The sequence below is a fragment of the Clavelina lepadiformis genome, chromosome 8, assembly GCF_947623445.1.
Source record: "Clavelina lepadiformis chromosome 8, kaClaLepa1.1, whole genome shotgun sequence".
Taxonomy (NCBI): domain Eukaryota; kingdom Metazoa; phylum Chordata; class Ascidiacea; order Aplousobranchia; family Clavelinidae; genus Clavelina; species Clavelina lepadiformis.
Window position 1 is genome coordinate 2,679,425 of NC_135247.1, and position 19,823 is coordinate 2,699,247.

The following is a 19,823-nucleotide window of genomic DNA, read 5'->3' on the forward strand; positions in this document are numbered from 1 at the left end:
CAGAATTGTGGTTATTGTCTTGCGTAAAACATTTTGCCGCTTTGGTGCATTAAAGAAATTATAAACTGATGCTCTTATTCCCATACAAGTGCAAATCGATGGCAGACTGCATGAATTAGACACAGCCAAATTAAGGCTGTGTGCAGCACAATGCACGCAAAGAGCGGAAGGAATAACTTCTCTAAAATGAGCCGTTTAGTTTTCCACTCGTTGCAGTAGCCCCATCATCCTTGACCGCGCATTTTTGAAATGTCAATTTCAATTCGCGATAAACTCTGCAGTATCGTTGTCGCCAAATTTTTACCTGATAGATCTGTTACATGCAGGGCCGGATTAAGGCGGGGGCTGATGGGACTGCAGCCCCAGGTCCACACCCAAATATAGGCCCACCACTGCACTAAGTCAATGAAACAACTAAGGTAGCCTAGGCTAATACAAATCTCCCAGCTATTATTGAAAACACAGTCCATGCACTGTAAAACCCAACCTGGTCAGTATGACGCAACAATCGCTTTTTCTTGGCTGTTAGGCAGGATTGTTAGTAGCCAAGTCAAGTCAAGTTTATTTCGCAATAACGCACATAACGATATTGCGCATGCAGGCAGTAGCGAAAGACCACTATAGGGTCATCTAAATCTAGCTCGCCTAGAGACTCTAGGCGTAGCTAGAGTAGCTGTTGCTATAGTCTAGGCTAGAGTATAGCAACATATTGTTTTTAGTTGTTTTGTTTTTAGCTTGGCTAAATTAATTTAAAAATAAAAATGAAGAAGTATAAAAGCGGTTGGGAAAAGGAGAAATCTAGAAGAGAAGCAGAAGCTAAATTGAAAAAAGTTGTAGCAGGTTCAAAAAAAGTAACTGATTTTTTTGATGTTGCAAGCGAACCGAAAAGCAACATTGCAGAAACGACGTCCTGTAGGCCTAATGCAACTGCTTTGCGACCATCTACTTCGAGTGACTGTATTGCAGAGCCACATATAAATATTGTTTCATCGGAACCAAATTTAAAAACCAAGTCATCTAATGTTGCTGAGGATGAAACACATGGGATAAAAGAAACTATTCAACACGACATGGATGTTGGATGCTGGGGAGGAATTTCTGACCAGCTGAGAGATTACTGCTGCCAAATAGGAAGTTTAGAATTTCAACATCTTGATGCAGATTTTTCAACTTCAGAGACACGTATTACTGGCGATAAATTTAAACGGCGTTGTTCTAAATCGCTATTTTGGCGAGAACAATTGAACGGCGAAATAGTGAAACGCGAATGGTTGTGCTATTCGCCTTCAACCACGAAACTTTACTGCTTTTTTTGCAAACTTTTTGCGTCTGATTCTGAGAAAATCATGCTGCAGCTGGCATCAGTTGGTTATGGCGTCTGGAAACATGCACCACGCGACCTGGCCAGGCACGAATCTTCTAACAAACACTTAAGTTATCTTTCAACATATTTCTTTCGAAGAGCAAAAAAAGGAAGCATTTGCAAAGATTTGGAAGAGCAAAAAGAATCTGACAGAAAATATTGGTGCAAAGTATTAGCTCGAGTTTTAAGCGTGATAAAATTCCTATCATCCAGAGGGCTGGCCTTCCGCGGAAGTAGTGAGAGGGTTGGTTCTCCACAAAACGGTAACTTCCTTGGAATTTTGGAGTTGTTGGCAGAATACGATACTTTCCTTGCTGAGCATATTCAAAAGAGAGTGAACAAAGGCAAGGGACACGTTTCGTATTTCTCATCGACTGTATGTGAGGAATTCATTGACGCAATTGCAACAAAAGTATTACATATTATTATTTCCGAAATAAAACAAGCAAAGTATTATTCAGTGTCCGTGGACTCAACACCTGACATTGCAAATGTTGACCAGTTAACAATAATTTTTCGGTATGTTTTACCTGATGGTCCCGTGGAACGATTTGTCAAATTTATGCCCACCCATGGACACACTGGTCGCCAATTGGCTGATATACTTTTGGAGTTTATAGAATACAATGGGATCAGTTTGAAAGATCTCCGAGGACAATCTTATGACAACGCTGCTAACATGAGCGAAAAATATAAAGGTATGCAAGCTATAATAAAAGAACGCAACCACCAAGCAGAATATATTCCTTGCGTAGCACATTCCTTGAATCTTGTGGGAAAATGTGCTGCTGAATGTTGCCAATCTGCGGTTCGTTTTTTCATGTTTGTTCAAGGACTCTATGTATTCTTTTCAGCTTCAACACACAGGTGGAATCTTATTGTTGATGCACTGAAACCACTTAAATGTCCAACAATTAAGCCTTTGTCTGATACACGTTGGGAGGCGCGGTATGATGCGCTACATGCACTAAGAAAAGGTTACCAAGCGGTTCTTCAAGTCTTGACGGCAATATCTGATGACAATGATGAAACATATCAAACTAAAGAAACAGCCAGGGGTTTTGTTTCATCGATGAAAAAGCTTGAAACTGGTATTTTAGTCGAGGTATGGTCGTGCATAATGGAACGGTTCCATAAGACGAGTCAGGCTCTGCAGGACAGCAACATGACTTTGAATAAGGCAACAAATTTGCTTCAGGGTCTACAGAACTTTATTCAACTTCTCAGACCCCAATTTCAAACATTTGAAGGAAAAGGTCAAGCATTAAGTGGCTGTCATCATTACACTGAAGAAATTTCAAGAAAGAAAAGAAGAAAAGTAGGGTTGGATAGCGAAGGTGAATCTGAAGACACATCACTTGATCCATCGAGCAGATTCAAAGTAGACTCATATCTGCCGATCATTGACCAAATTCTTTCGTCTATGAAAACCCGACTAGAAGCTTACGACGGTCTCCAAAGAAAGTTTTCGTTTCTGATAGAATTGAACACCATGTCTAACTGCAAAATTGAAGCAAGTGCGAAATCGTTACTTCAATATTATCCAGATGATCTGGAGGAGTCATTGCCTGAGAAGATGATTCATTTTTCTACACTGATAAAACAACACCATTTCAACAGTGAATGCAAAGAAATTCAGATGTTTAAGTTCATAAATGAAAATGAATTCGCGCATGCATTTCCTGATGTATCGGTTGTTTTCAAGCTTTATCTTTGTCTGATGATTTCTAATTGCTCTGGCGAGCGCTCATTTTCAGCACTAAAAAGAGTAAAAAATCATTTGCGTTCGTCTATGAGGCAGAAAAGGTTGAATTCCTTAGCTATACTCTGCATCGAAAACGACATTTTGCAAAAAAGAGACACCGATGACATTATTAAGAGCTTTGCATTGTCTAAATCCAGAAAATGCGTCATTTGAATGTGTGCATACAAAGTAAATATATACTTTGTTTATGTATTAATATTTGTTTTTCGTTTCAATTGTGGTTAGTTTTTAGTACAACGAATAGAATAAAAAATAGGCCTCTGACTATCATAGAGCCCCAGGCCCATAAAAAGCTTAATCCGGTCCTGGTTACATGAACAAATTGAAGAAAACATTCTTCTGTTGCAAGCTCATCACAGTCATCAGTTACAAATCGAGCACATAAAGACAACTGTTCATGGCATGAAATGTCGGTTGTTTCATCAGCTAGTTCTGAACAGAAGCTAGAGCTGTTAATACGATCGATCTACCATTCCTTCAAGTATTAAGTCGTTGCAAACGCTTATGATTTCTTTTTGTATTCTTGGGCTAAGATAATGAGAATTTCGTGCGGCAGGAGCCATATCGTTTATGAAGACTCATCATATTTTCCTTTGTATCGAAGCATGGCACGAAGATTTCCATTATTACCTTCTCCTGAATCTGGCTCAGCATGGTCTTGTCACAAGTCACTAATAGCGCAAGTCATGTTGAATCCATTAAATTTAAAATCATTTTCAACCTACTTTCTAAAAAAGGATAAAAATACGTTGATTCCGAAAATGTATCCGAAACTTCTCTAACTTTTTTCGTTAACGAGTTATTGGCAAAACCGCTTTAAGAAAACGTGCGGGGAATGGATGTGACGTCACCGGAGCGTTTGATATTCAATCATGATTCAAGTGTAAATCAGGTTAAATGGAAAGTTGTTCTTGCAAGACTAGTTTTAGTGAATTAAGTGGGCTTGTTAAACAGTTTTTTTATATTTTATCAGTAATGGATGATTGAATAATTATAAGAGGCGTTTTTAATGGAACAAGTGTTATCTAGCTATCTTGTGCAGTGGTGCACAAATTGGGTCAAAAAGCTACTTAGCAAGCTAAATAATTCCAAACAAGGATATCTGGCGCACATTCGTGCATACCGGTGCACACTTTTTGTTACCTACTGGTGCACATCAGTCTGAAAATTATACTGTCAGGTTTACAAAAAAATTATCATACATTCCATACTGGGTCTAATATATAAATACATCGCGTGGTTGAGCACTTTTGCACTAGACCAGTAATTTTAATGCAATTAGGTATTCAATTTTGATTAGAAAGAACTCTTAAACAAACATTGGATTAGCATTACAGGAGTCGATAAAAGACATGTGATCACTGGGTCAACAGCCTGTCACTTGCTAAACTGAAACATAAAGTAAAATCAAAATTAGCTTGCATCTTGGCATATTGAAATACAGGATCTAGTGTAGAAGTGCACAACCACAGGATACGTATGTATACTAGATCCCAGCTACTCAAATTGTGACATCATTTAGTTGTGCACTTCTGTGCTAGACCCAAAAAACAAATATTATTCGCCCACAGTTGGGCATCATAAGTCTGTCAAAATAAATAAATTTTACAAATTTTAATTTTATTATTTCTCACTTGCAATCAGGTAGCAGCCAAACGTAGCAGCAATCAGGTAGTATTTTAAAAGTGTTATTTACTAAAATGCTTTCCTATAAGTAAGTTTTCTGGATTTGCACCATGATTACGAACCACACATGACCCACAATTTGCTCTCATCACAGAATGCACTTCCCCTCAGCAGCTAATGAAAACTTTCAACTGCTCCCGTCTTAATTTGATTCGTGACTTTTTGGAACATCCTTGGAGCAACCATTACATGCATTTAAGCAAGGAAGGTATTTTAGCTTTACAACATAGCTATAGGTTATTGTATGTCGACTCTTGCTATATTTTTTGCGTAATGCCTTCTGCTATATATAAGGTGATTTTGTTTTCTTGCCACATTTTATTTAATGCTTTCATGAATGATAAATTCATAATTGTGTTTTTTTGCTGTACACATATGCTTAATCACTGTAAAATCATCTTTTCTAGAAAATATTAAACATTATACACTGTCAAATACAGTAGTTTCCATTTTATGCAGTAAGTTCTTGTGTATTCACCATTCAACTAGTTTGTTGTGGCCAGGTACGCGGTGGTAATTGAAAACAAGGTTTCCTTGCTAGAATCAGCTCATCGCTTGTCTAGTATGGTTAATCAACCTAAAGCTGTAAATAGTTTTATGATCATCTTGGGGAATTTTTTTCCAGTACTAAGCTAACTGCGATGTTATTTTGACGAGATCCTTGAAGATGATGCATAGCTCTGAGAGATTGATTCAGAGGAGGAAACTAGACAGGATGACGATTTAGTCCGGTTGAGAGCTTTTCGCAATTCACTGCAGAAAGAAAAACTTGATCACGAAATACCAAATACAGGTTGGACAACGACATGGTACTTTGTCGCTAATGCCATCACAAATGCCCTTATTTTCACCAAGACTACTAAACTATTGTACTGGTATTGTACTAGAAATTAAAATAAACTGTTGGTTGTGATATATTTGCTAATTATTGCCGAAACACCGATGAAAATAGCCATGAATTATGACATGTTTATTTTACCTACCTTATTGAGGTATTATGCAGTACTTCATGGTGTTTTGTGATATTGAGTGCATTGGCATGAGCGTTATCCATGGTTTACTTATTCGATTTAGAATGATTGATTTTCCATCTTAGTCATAAAGATGCCACTTCTTGTAACATTAGGCTTACCTACATTGTATTATAATCAAGCAAACATACTAAAGCTTATTTTCCAATTTTTGGTTTTCAAAAGCAAGAATTTGCTGGTACGTCATTTCTTATTTGTTTTGCTTTAGGCATCTCTGGAGTCAGCTGACACAGGTAACGGTACTGTCTATGTTAAAGAAAAGAGTGAAAGGTAAAAGAGAATGCTGCAATGGCGGTGGATTTTCTACAGCAGAAATTCTCGTCAAAATACCACCCAAAGCTACAGGCCCTCACCAATCAAGGATCAATGTTAAAGACACTTCTGTTCCAGAGCCAGTTCGATGGGTGACAAGGCTCGAGAATTCTAATACTTGTAGGACAACTCTGTCCGGAAACAAGATTCTGACAATAATTTCTGGATATCGTGAAGCTAATTGAAGTTTACTGTTTTCTCTGCTCATCCATGAGCAATGCTTTTTCTTCATATTTACTACTAAAAAAATATGGCACATGTATAAATATCAGAACATGTAACATTTATTTCATGTATGACAACTTCAAATGCAAAAACGTGCTTTTAAGAAAAACCCACCTTTCGTGTTTGCAGTCTGCCAACATCTTTAAAAGTCATCTGTTTCAGCCTGGTGTTCTGGAAATAATAAAACAATCAATTTGGTGACTGGTTTAGTTTACCACTTCTTTATGAAACAAAGTCAGCAGCTATGTACCTTGAGCATCTTCATTTACATTGTAGAATTTCTCATCAAATGAAACATGAAATGGCGCTCACAAGTGGTTGACAATAATTTATCATCTAGTTGTTTATCTTTAGTATTCTTTATTTAGTATTCTAGTATTTATCATCAGTTACTGTCCTTTGGTGGCGAAAACTGTTATAAGGAAATAGTTACCAGTAGAATCTTGAGGTGTGAAATACTAGCGACATATCATATCTAGTCTTTAAATATATACTTAGAAAAATCAGATTCTTCTTGGGTTGTGCTCTGTGGTGATTCTTTCAAACTCTTAAGGGGCCGTCAAAGCTTGCAAATAAGGCTAAATTCCATGTTTGTTTTATTAAAAAGTGAAATTACTAAAATTGCAATTACTCAAAAAATCTCGCATGTGGCTCCATAAAAATTTGCATGCCTTAGGCTTATATCTCATAAAATCCCAACAAAATTATATATCTTTAGATCTCGCAATAGCCCGCTAGACGCAAGACTACAATTTTGGGCTAAAATAGTCAAATTTCATCAATTTTCAACCACATTTCAAGCCTACCTAAAAATGTGGAAGATTTTAACTTGCCATTAGCTAGGGAAATCTCCGCACTGAGAAACAACATTGACCATGTTGGACTCTGGTTGGCCTAACAGACATTTTAGCCATTACATAGAAGTCCAATGAAATTATAGAAATCGAAAAATTTAAGGATTGAGTTTTTAGAGACCTCTTAGAGCAGGGGTGGGCAAACTACGGCCCGCGGGTCCATTTTCTGCAGCCCGCCGGCACTTGCAGAAACTACTACTCATCACTTATTGTTTTAATTAAACAGGTTACATGACAAAATATTATTCCCTTTACGAGTGTGTTTTTCTCTTCACTTTCAGTGCGTAAACACACACACGTCAGTCGCGCATGTATTGCAACATGCTTTCAGTAACTAGCCATACACTTCTCACGCATTGCTTGATTCAATTGTTTGATCATAAAATACAATTACGGTAGCGGGTACCGTAATACCGTAAGGCGTCAGTCGCGCATGTATTGCAACATACACTTCTCACGCATTGCTTGATTCAATTGTTTGATCATAAAATACAATTACGGTAGCGGCTGCCGTAGGCCTACCGTAACCGTAAAACTGTGAACAGTTGCACAAGTCTCATTAAATTTTGTGATGATGAGTGCATAGATTTAAACGTAACTGAGTGTGGAATACAAAAATTGTGTTTAATATGAATATGCGTTAATTTACACACCGGGTAAATTTTCCTACTTTGTAATGAGAATGTGCGGCCCGCCGACTGCAACATTTTTTCAAATGTGGCCCTCAGTACAAAAAGTTTGCCCACCCCTGTCTTAGAGGATTTCAACCGAAAATTCAAAATGATTTTAGCAGGTTAATACACATAACACAACATGTCACATAGGTCTAATATGTCATCTAATAACAAAATAGATATGAAAAAACAGCATTTCAATACAATTATCTTTAAACCCTACTGCACTATAAAAAGCAAAACTGCATAATTTCTGTAATGAAAATTCCTGTGTTAAACTCGCCTCGTTTATCTTGATTACTTGTGTTTGTCTGCTTCGCGCATTCCTTAGTTGTAGACTAAGATTACTCCACGGTTCGTATTGTCACAAACGAACATCCTTTGAGCTGTGAGGTTGTGTGCTTTTCTACTATTATTGTTTTACTATTATTCTATTATTTCAGGTGAATGATTTACGTTAAATAAAGCTAAGAATAACGGCATCATTTAGTACAATTTATTTAACGTAATTCGTAGGCTGACAATAACATGTCTAAAACAAGTGCGCTGAAACCTGCCAAGCTAGAAGTTGACATCAACTGCGAAACCGCCAGCAAATTGTGGAAACATTGGAAAAGAACGTTTGATAACTTCCTAGCTGAACTTGCGCGAGAACAAACTTCTACAGCTCCTCCCATCAACAAACTTCAACTATTGACGAATTTCGTGTCGGCGGAGATATTTGAATTCATAGAAGATTGCGATACGTACGACTCTGCTGTTGAAATCCTACAAAATTTACTCGTCAAGAAACCGAACGAAATCTTTGCTCGCCACTTATTGGCAACGAGAAAGCAGCAACAAAGCGAGTCCCCAACGCAGTTTATGCAAACGTTGCAAATACTCAGCAAAAACTGCCAGTGCGAAGATGTTACTGCGGAACAATATCGCAAAGAACTCTGTAGAGATGCATTTATTAATGGTCTCGCATCTCCCTCGATCCGTCAAAGACTTCTAGAGAATACAACCCTGTCTCTCGAATCAGCAGTAGACCAAGCAAATGCGTTAGACATGGCAATCAAGAATGCCTCCGCATACAACATGCACAGCACAACATGCTCATCGGCCTCCACAAGCCCGCAAAGTCTTCATAGTAAAAATGAAATAGAGAATAGAGGAGAGCTCGAGACAACGACGTACATCGCAGCTTCTTTCAAAAAGAAAAAGTGCTACTTTTGCGGTTATGACTTTCATGACAGGAGATCTTGTCCAGCGCGAAATCTCACGTGCAACAAATGTGGAAAAATTGGACATTTCCTGAAGGTATGTAAAAGTAAATACCCTTCGAAAACCGTCGCTACAGTAGCAAAAGCTACACCGACCTTGTGCGCCATTTATCCGCACAACCTACTTGAAGCGGCGTTAATGATATCAATACGTGATCAAAACCTATGCGCTCTGGTTGACTCTGGAAGTTCCGATAACTACATCAATGCCGTCACCGCAAAGTCACTGAATCTTCCAATAACCCCAACACGCCAAGAAGTATCCATGGCACAAAGCAGCTTAAGATGTACAATGTTAGGTTCCTGCACAACCAACATCGTCGTTAACAACCGCAAATACGAAAACGTTCAACTCGGTGTCATGGACAACTTATGCAGCGACGTGATCTTAGGTCAAGCATTCCAGAAACGGCATAATCGGCTTATAATCAAATATGGTGGTATTGAGGAAGACTTTACCTTATCCAAACCCATAGTCTGTGCTTTACCAGCGGCCACTATTGCAATGGAAACCTTATTTCCACAGTTACCAAAATCTTGCAAACCTATTGCAGTCAAATCACGGCGGTATAGCAAACCTGATGAACAATTTATTCGAGAAGAAATCAACAAAATGCAAGATGATGGTGTAATTGAACTCAGTCGGTCTCCGTGGCGAGCACAGATAGTAGTTGTTCGCACTGAAGGAAAAACCCGAATGTGTGTGGACTACTCGCAAACGATTAACCTTTACACTCACGTAGATGCATATCCATTTCCAAGGATAGATGACCTGATAAATAAACTTGCAAAGTATTCCGTCTTCTCAAAATTCGACTTGAAATCGGCATATCATCAGATTCCGATATTGGAAACCGACCGTGTCTACACAGCGTTTGAAGCTAATGGCAAGTTATGGCAATACAAAAGAATTCCATATGGTGTCACAAACGGAGGGATCAACTTCCAGAGAGCAATTGACCGCATCATTGATGAAGAAAATCTGAACGACGTTTTCATACCAAGATGACGTCACGGTCTGTGGCAGGACACAACAAGAACATGACGACAATGTCCAAAAACTGCTTACCGTATTCAAACGCCGAAACTTAACATTCAATGAAAGCAAGACTGTCAAATCGGTTTCTCAAATCAACGTTCTTGGTTACCAAGTCCAACACAAAACAATCAAACCAGATCCTGACCGACTACAGCCACTTCAAGAATATACTCTCCCACAGAACAAAAAGGCTCTACAACGCCTTCTTGGCTTCTAGTCTTACTATTCGAAGTGGATTCCACGGTTTTCCGACAAAGTGAAACCACTAACGACAGTCCAGTCCTTTCCCCTCAGTGAAGAGGCTGAGCAAGCGTTTCACCGGCTTCTAACGGAACTGGCCACTACCTCATTACAATCCATTGATGAGACTACGCCATTTGTTGTTGAGTGTGACGCTTCAGATGTTGCGATATCAGCATCTCTAAATCAAGGTGGACGACCGGTCGCTTTCATGTCACGTATGTTGCACGGAAGTGAATTGAAGTATCCAGCTATAGAAAAAGAAGCGACTGCAATCATCGAAGCTACTCGGAAATGGAAAGATCTTTTACAACGCCAAAGCTTCGAACTAGTAACTGACCAGCGATCCGTAGCTTACATGCTTGACAATCGTCGTCGCACGAAAATCAAAAACAATAAAATCCAAACTTGGCGTTTGGAACTTGCCTCTCTTAATTACTCAATTCGCTACCGTCCTGGCAAAATGAACCCGGTCGCAGACTGTCTCTCAAGATCAACCAGCGCCTCTATCTATCAACCAAGTCAACTAGAAGACATCCATAATAACCTGGGCCATCCTGGAGTCACCAGAATGTTGCACTTTATTCGCATGAAGAATTTACCCTTTTCAACCGACGAAATACGGAAGGTATGTTCCAACTAAGATATGCGCTGAAAATAAACCACGGTTTTACAGACCTCCCCAGACGGCGTTAATAAAAGCTACAAAGCCAATGGAACGAATTAGCATCGACTTCAAAGGACCGATACCTTCATCATCTAAGAACAAGTATATCTTAACCATAATCGACGAGTACTCACGATTTCCGTTCGCTGTGCCGTGTCCAAATATGAACTCGACAACAGTGATTCAGGGCCTGAATCAACTGTTTACCCTCACTGGATTACCCAGTTATATTCACTCTGACCGTGGACCCTCTCTTATATCACACGAACTTCGCACTCACCTTCGAAACTTGGGAATTGCAACAAGTTCATCAACCTCATATCACCCCACTGGAAATTCCCAAGTGGAGAGATACAACGGTATCATCTGGAAAACAGTTACGCTAATACTCAAGTCAAGGAAACTTCCATTACCCCAGTGGGAACTAGTGTTACCTGAAGCCCTGCATTCCATAAGGTCGCTGCTCTGCACGGCATCAAACGTGACACCTCACCAAAGATTTTTCTCCTTTGACCGACGCTCTACCTCGGGATCTTTAATGCCATCGTGGCTGATCGCTCCCAATAAAGTGTACCTCCGACGTTTTGTACGCAACAGTAAATACGATCCCTTGGTAGACGAAGTTGAATTGATAGATACAAATCCAACGTATGCACGCGTCCGACGGCCAGACGGACAGGAATCTACAGTGTCTTTGAACGATCTCTCTCCATGCCCTCAAGAAGCGCAAAACAGGGACGAAATACCCGTCATAGAAAAATTTATAAGCAGTCGTTCACCAAACATTGAAGTTCAAAACGATGCCCCTGTCACGGACGAACCAGAAATAGAGAACATGCCGACAGAAAGAAATCTTCGCCGATCAAGCCGAACCAACAAAGGGGTACCTCCAGCTCGTTATGGCGAACAGTGAAATATTTCGTATGTAGACTAACTTGTGTTACCTATCAGCACGTATACGATACGTGTTCAGTATATGTTATTTTGTGTACGTGCTTATTGCAAGCCCAAGCCAATGTATAATACCATATCCATTATACAATCAAAGTATTACACCAAATTTATTATGGGCCAGGTGAATGTAATGAAAATTCCTGTGTTAAACTCGCCTCGTTTATCTTGATTACTTGTGTTTGTCTGCTTCGCGCATTCCTTAGTTGTAGACTAAGATTACTCCACGGTTCGTATTGTCACAAACGAACATCCTTTGAGCTGTGAGGTTGTGTGCTTTTCTACTATTATTGTTTTACTATTATTCTATTATTTCAGGTGAATGATTTACGTTAAATAAAGCTAAGAATAACGGCATCATTTAGTACAATTTCCATGTACAAAGCACCAAACGGCTGATGTGCAAACAACATGATAACAAGCAAGATAACTATAACGAAACCGGGTATCAATACCAGCAACAAACTCTTCAAATCCATGCAGGTTTCCACATCAAACCTGTAGCTTACTAAGAAAGACAGCCATGCAAAATAAACCAAATTTGTTCCTACCCTCGACTGATTTTCATCTTCAGGGACAAAAAAATTCTGCTATGTGTGTAATTATTTTATTTATGTTATTTATTTATTCTTTAGTTTGCAGTATCAATATGCCAGATTTTGGAACCAGAAGAGCTAAGGTAATGACCACCCCTTCTAAGGGCATTACCATAATAGGTAAAACCTGAAACAATTTAAAAACAAAACAAGTCCACGTAATGGCAAATCTGATAACCACTTACTCCATCAATGACCAAACAGATTAATACAGTAGTTAGTAATTGGTTACCCAGTCAAAAATTACCAATTGATCATTTTCCACTTGTAGTTCCAAATCAATAAAACCATCTTGTTTATGTCTTAAACTTAGAACGACCCATTGCACATAAGATAGCAGGTTAAAAAAAGTTGTCGTTAATGACCCTTTCCGAGTTACTGTCTGGGTGGCAAGATTTTTTCAATCACCTATACTTAACAATGGAAATTTTAGACTCACTTTGGTTCTTTTTTAAATTACAAGTGTTCTGGGCATAGGATTGTAAAGATTTCGCTCAGGTGAGTTGCATATGAATTCCTTCACACGATAAAAAAAAGTTTGAAAATATGTTTCCTAGTTCTTATTTTACACTGGTTTGAATCCTACGCACTGGACTAGTTCAATACAAAGTCATGTTACGTGGTCAGCGTAGAATGCGATGTAAAATGCATAAGAGTTTGTATGGGACCTGCAGCACATTTCAATGTAATACTTCGGTTTGTGTTTACTTCTAGTCGATTATTTCAAACTTTACTTGACATGCCAAACAAAATTTGCCCGTGTAACGTGCCACAGATTACATGAATAATTAAATCTTACAAATTTTACATCCAATTCTTCACTGATCATGTATCTAGACATCATATCGGACAAGCCATGTAGGATTCAAAGAACTGCAAAATAAGAAATATACAGCATATTTTCAAATTTTTATTGCGTAAAGAAATTCTTCTGCAACTCAACTGAATGAAAACTTTACAATCTAATGCCCAGAACATTTGTAATTTAAAAAAGAATCAAAGTGGGTCGATCATTTCCATTGTTAAGTACAGTATAGGCGATCGAAAAAATCTTGCCACCCAAAAAAATGGCGGTGGTAACTCGGAAAGCGTCTATTCCTAAGTGTAGTTTGAAGTGATACGCATGAAGCTAGGCCTACTGCCATGATTTTTTGCTAAAAAGCAACAAATATTTTCATACAATGAATACTATGACAGCATAAATATATACAAAATTTCGAAGTAATGAATTGTATTCTTCAGTTTAACACCTCAATAAATTTATACATAGGGTCAAAGAATAGCAACAGTATGATACCTAGCCTTTTCAGTAAGGAGCTATGCAGCTTACAAATTTTTTCTTGTATTCAACACTGTCTGTACCACATTTTAAGCACACAGAAAGTCTACGTGCTTCTCCTTCTCCATATGCTTATGTTGCTTTGGTGGTATACTGTCTGACACATACTTAGCCTAATAACAGTTTCCATAAAAATAAGTAAATCACTTCATATGCCGCATTGCACACGCAGGTAAATATTATGTGCAGATATTTGTTTCTGAATTAGACATGTTTCAATTGAGTGTACATGACCAATTGACTCTACGAAGTTTGTCAGTGTATGCTAAAGGTTTATTTTAAATGAAATACAATACAAATTTTCAAATAAAATTGACTTGTCTGTGTTTAAAAATGTTTAATTCAAGCAGTAATTAGGTATTTTGTTCAAAACATGTCCGATTTGCCTTAAAAAGAAGGCATTGTTCCTGTACACGATTGCGCTTTGTGTTGTCCAGATACGGAGGTTGATTTTAAATGTAATGTATAACAAATTTTTAAATAAAGTTAACTTCTAGGTGTTTACAAATGTTTAATTCAAACATTCTTTAAGTTTTTTGATTCCGATCAATGACGTTTTTCACATAAAAATGATATTGTTCTTAAATCATATACTTCGTAAATATTTTTTTGTAAACTGTTCTTGTAAGATGTGTTGCTGTTTCTTTATCTGATCATGAACAGTTTCATCTTCTATGCTGCGCAGTTTTCATACAACTCCATAGTCGTAAAATTGATTTACATCTAAATTAAAAAAAACTTTTGTAACTTGCAGTTAATGACAAAGCGACCTCTACTCGTTTGTTACTAGATCTGGACCTCCGGTTTTTACTATAGAAATCTAACAACAAGTAGTTAGTATTCTAGTAGTTAGTGAGTTGTAAGTATTCTATGGTTTTACTATGCAACTGTGCATACTGCATTTAACACCGTCATTCTGGTAGAACCTTAGCAAGATCACAGAACCAAAAACAACAAAAAGTAAAGCGACGTGGCAAGCCACACGCGCGCAAACGTGAAGCAAAGCGACATGAATCCAAACAAATGGTAAGCATGGACTATTAGCAGAAATTGTAAGGAATAAAATATTAAACACATTAAAAAGTTGTAAACTGTTGGTATTAAAATAAAATGTAATTACTGCATAATTAATTGATACTAGTTCGATTCGCCATCTCAACGCCAAGATATCATTACGCGCTCTGTGATAAAACAGATTTTAATTTGAGCGATTCTGCTGAGAAATCAAGACAACAAAATTTATACCATGACATGCAGAATTTCATCCTGCATAGCATAGGCCTACTTTTAAACTGCGTCATTTAACCAAAGCATTTTCAAGTAATTTATTTCCAGTGAACTCAGTTTTTTCTGGAATTGAACCAGTCTACGAAATTTCCGCCAGTGTACAAAGACAAAATTTTACAATTTCAGACGTACTCGTGCTGAGTTTGCCTTTTTCTGGTTAGTGGGTTTTTCAGACATAGACATCAGATGTTTCCAGTATTAAGTTTTTGGACAAGTCTTCATTAGTAAATTCACCTTTATACTGCAAAATGCTTCTTCAAACATCACCGGAAAATGTCAGGTAAATTTAACAAATTGTCTCTGTCACGCAGTGGTTGAAGACTACGATGCGTAGCAAACGAGAAAACAATCGCTTAAAGGAAAGTTGCGAGATACTTCAAATAAGCCAAACAAAATAACCACGTCTAGGCTAAATTCGATTGGAAATAATTAAAAACGAAAGGTACGTGCAAGCTAAATAGGCAAGCATGTTTTCTCTGCCTGTTTCCGTAGAAACAACTAAGATCTATTCTTAATGGAAAAGATTGTCGTCATGACCAATGTTCCCTCTAAGCTGCGCGCGTGCGCAAATGCGCACTGCTGACACGGTCTCCGCGCACAGAAAATCTGTGCTGCGCACAGAAAATCTGTGCTGCGCACAAGAAAAAAATCCAACCTGCATTGAAAATAAAATAAACGCATAATAATGGCCACAGTGCGCACGTGGCTCGTCTGACATTGCTCACAGTGGTCCAAGGGACCGCTCAGGGAGTTAGTGTGTTTGCTCAGACTCGTGAAAAATTAGAGGGAACATTGGTCATGACTCACAACACGGGCATATCGTCTCAATTATTTCTCAATGCAAGGTAAATAAGAGCTGTTAAAAATTTCATTTCATTATATATATATTCACTTATATATATAAATATAACGTATTCGGAATCGTAGCCTACTTTTCCATAGACGTCGAGTAACATTAATTTGCTGTCGATAACAATGCATTTTGGTAGAGTCGATCTGGTTCGATCGTGTTTCTTGAGATTTTACAGTTTTTGCGATAGACATCGAAATTTCGTTTTCGGTTTCAAAATCAGGCTTTTTCTGAGGCGGATGAGTTTGACGTGATGGAACTTAAAAAGCCTTTTACGTAGAGACTTGAAATTTTGTATACAGTTAGGAGAGGAATCTTGATTCCATTAAATTGGACCAAAATTTAATACTAACATAGCATTTTTTTGGTAAAATTCGTACACTGGGTACTTTTGTAGAATGACTATCCGACCTTATATAAAGGTATCCTCTGGTTGCGCACTAGCATACTAGACCCGATTATCCTTCCTAACCTGCAAAGTCCAAATACTGGTCTATACCTCAGCCGTTACGAACCACCTAATTCTATTTTTCGATTTTTACTTCAACAATACGTTATCAACCCCTCTCAGAGTGTTGGAAGCGTTCTAACAGAGACGCAGTTAGCACAAACCGCATAAAGTTAATAGCGAAAAATAAACCATAGACTATATTACTGCAACATTGCTAAATATACTTTTACACAAAATGAATAATTTTCACGCGCCATACGCGCTACGATTTTATGACGTAACGAGTCATACTTACGCGTTAGTGGCGCGTGGTTTATCGTGGCAGCTACTGCCGTTGCTCCAACATGCCAGCATGCGCAGAATACACCAGCGCGCTGAAAATGGCGCCCTTAAAGGGGTATTTTGGATCGCATGCTATGTCGCTTCATTTTCATTTTCTAAATTCATTTTCTGTGGGTGATTATATGGATTTAAGAAAGCAAATAAAGAAAAAACCCAAAGTAAGTTTTATGTTCAACATGTATTACGATGTATCACGTTTTAGGTGTGTGAATAAAATCCCTTTCCCTAGACTACACAGTCTGTGACGCAAACACAAATAATTTTAATGGAGAAAGCAACTGAATTAAGGCTGGTAATCGTCTACATCGTCAAACGATCGTTTGCCGAAGTCCATCCACCCATAGTAGTCGCGATTTTGCCTCTCTGTCAGCAAACCATCGATGCTTTCGTCTTCTCCATTGTTATCATTGTTTTTCACTGCAAAACCACCGTAAATTACCAAAATTAGAAGTGATTTTCTCTCGTAAACCGTTTAACATTAACCTTTTAAACGAAATCCATTATGATAAATCTTTATCTGATGAATAATTGTTATCATTAATATTTTATAAGATACTGTGGACCACATGAATTCTAATAGCATTGACAATACCATTAGCATAGACTGGAATAAATTAACAACTAGTTTTCATTCACACAAACCTATTTGCAGCGGTTTAAAACAAGTTTGCAAATTTATTAACAATTACAACAAGTGCAATTAAATCATAATGTGGGCTGTTATGTTGACAGACTATATATAGACTCGTAAATCTATTTAAAAGAGATGTCATCGTTTTGCTAGCGTTGTTTCATTTCGATTGTGTTAATTGTTGTAATTGTCAATCGAAATCTTCTAGGAAGACGCCGTTTCAGGAAAATATCATTACAAAACCTTTTAACTATTCAAACATCCAAATGCGGTCATAAGATATGCTCCAAAATATACTCATGTCCTTCCAACAGTGGTGTAGCGTGGGTAGGTCGATTACGTTTCGTAATTATGAAACAGTGATAATATTGCAAAGTAAACTTCACATCAAAAAAGAGTGACAGATTTTAAGTCAACCATCAACAGTCGCTCTCAGCAGCTTTAGCCAAGTATGACGGCATGGGCTATCGCCAGGTTTTTATAAAAATGCTTTAACTAAAATACTAACTTAAAATATCTAGTACAGTTTTTATGTGAGATGCAGAAAATTTCATAAATCTAAAAACTTGAACCGAAATTCCAACCTTGCGAGATTTCGCGAATGCCTTCCGAAGCACTTCTCACCAGTCGGAGGATCATCGTGTTAAAGTTTGTTGGATCCTCACGGTACAGCTTATTCATAAGCCGACGTAGGTCTTCCCTAGATACGCCTTGGTTAAGATTGCTGATATCTGAATAATTTTGTAGATATTATGCAAAGAGCAAGAACCCGTGTTTTTCCATTACTGTTACACATATTTTATCATACATCCATAGCGTTTTGGAGATTGCTGTAGGCCTTTGTTATAATTGAGGCACAAAGCGAAACGGATCGCATTTTCACAATCTTTTCGATGACGAATCATCTGGATTTACCAAAAAGAAACGTCATTTCATGGTGTGAATTGATCATATATTGCGTATCATCTTATTAACAGACCTGTTTCAGAGCTTCGTTGACGCATTGCGCTTGATTCAAAGTGATTTTTGTTCCAACCTGGAGAGTTTTCTCCTCCTAATCCACGAAGATTTGCGCAATCTACCTGCTGTGTAGCCTGTAACAGGACCAGCGATGCCAGCATTGTTAAAGTGAAGGTAAGTTTACAAAATCTGCGAAAGGTTGTCGACATTTTCCTGGCAATTGTTTTCTTAAAATGAAAGATCGTTTGTTTCACCTTTTGGGATAAAATATTTCAAATATAACTCAAGCATATAGATGTACATTAATATTACTTAAACTATATAACAATGAAAATAAATATAAACTTTGAACGCAAATATTAATTTTTTTGGCAAATGCTGCAGATAGCTGATAAGTATTAGCCGACCATTTAATTTATTACATTGTTTCCAAAAACTCTTCAAACTTTAGCAAAACTATTTTTAAACAGAGTCATGCTGATGAAAACTTCTTCACAGCCTTCTTTTAAAAACGTCCGCATATTAAAATTCAAATCACGTCAGCTCTCCAAACTGTCATACAAACGTTTCATTTTTCTTAACTGAAGCAAGGCACGCTCAAGTAATGAAAATTGACAGACCAAGAAAAAATGTTAAGTAAATCATAAGTCATTCAACCAACCATATCGTTCAAATCGGAAGGTTGGATTTAGCCCATTCTAAATTCAAGGCAATCTACATGAGTGCACGACTTCATATGTACAGTAATATAGATTGCATCAAAAACGGGCAGTAAATTTTCGCGTGCATCTTATAGTAAACGCACTGCTAAAGAGTACCCAAGGGTTTACTTTGCTCTGAAAACTTATAGACTACAGCTAACTCCCATAAATTCCTGTGTAATCGTGTAGCAGTGTACTTGAGCGCTACGTCGTGCAACCTGATGCTTTCTATGCTTTTTCTTACCTTTTTTATGCCCTCCACAGGAAAATGGCGATGCCCTTTTTTCCATGCGGATACAGTCTCTTTCGAAATCTAAGTCTATTGTTTTTTAAAAACAGGAAGGAGAAATTAACATTGCGAACTCCTAAGAAGTATGGCTAAATTTTCATCTTTTTACTTCGTGTTAGTTTTCGAAACCCATTAATATTTAAGTAAAAAAATCTAACATTCAAACCGAATTAACTCGTCAGTTTTTGCTACATTGTGCTGCATTATTCATAATAAATTAAAGTCACGTGTCAAATGTCACTTTTATCTTATCACTTTGCTTTTATGCAAACACTACAGACGGACGGTTTATATTAGCTTAAACC

General features: G+C 37.7%; 2 protein-coding genes, 1 long non-coding RNA gene and 1 pseudogene across 3 annotated transcripts; 3 read left to right on the forward strand and 1 right to left on the reverse strand.

Moving 5' to 3' along the window:
• The first annotated feature begins 761 nt into the window (after positions 1-761).
• LOC143468618 (zinc finger MYM-type protein 1-like) lies at positions 762-3,281 on the forward strand. Its single transcript, XM_076965948.1, has one exon. The coding sequence runs from the start codon at positions 762-764 to the stop codon at positions 3,279-3,281; it is 2,520 nt and encodes an 839-aa protein (XP_076822063.1).
• Positions 3,282-4,848: 1,567 nt separating this feature from the next.
• On the forward strand, positions 4,849-6,267 carry LOC143468309 (uncharacterized). Its single transcript, XR_013118987.1, has 3 exons — positions 4,849-5,022; positions 5,472-5,607; positions 6,054-6,267. It is a non-coding gene; the product is annotated as an uncharacterized LOC143468309 (long non-coding RNA).
• Positions 6,268-8,438: 2,171 nt separating this feature from the next.
• On the forward strand, positions 8,439-12,390 carry LOC143468619 (uncharacterized; annotated as a pseudogene).
• A 4,706-nt stretch (positions 12,391-17,096) lies between these two features.
• On the reverse strand, positions 17,097-18,803 carry LOC143468311 (uncharacterized). Its single transcript, XM_076965438.1, has 3 exons — positions 18,548-18,803; positions 18,153-18,299; positions 17,097-17,354 (listed from the first exon to the last, which is right to left on the reverse strand). Exons 1-3 carry the CDS (start codon positions 18,735-18,737, stop codon positions 17,221-17,223), a joined length of 471 nt encoding a protein of 156 aa, XP_076821553.1. The 5' UTR covers positions 18,738-18,803; the 3' UTR covers positions 17,097-17,220.
• Between the last annotated feature and the right edge of the window lie 1,020 nt (positions 18,804-19,823).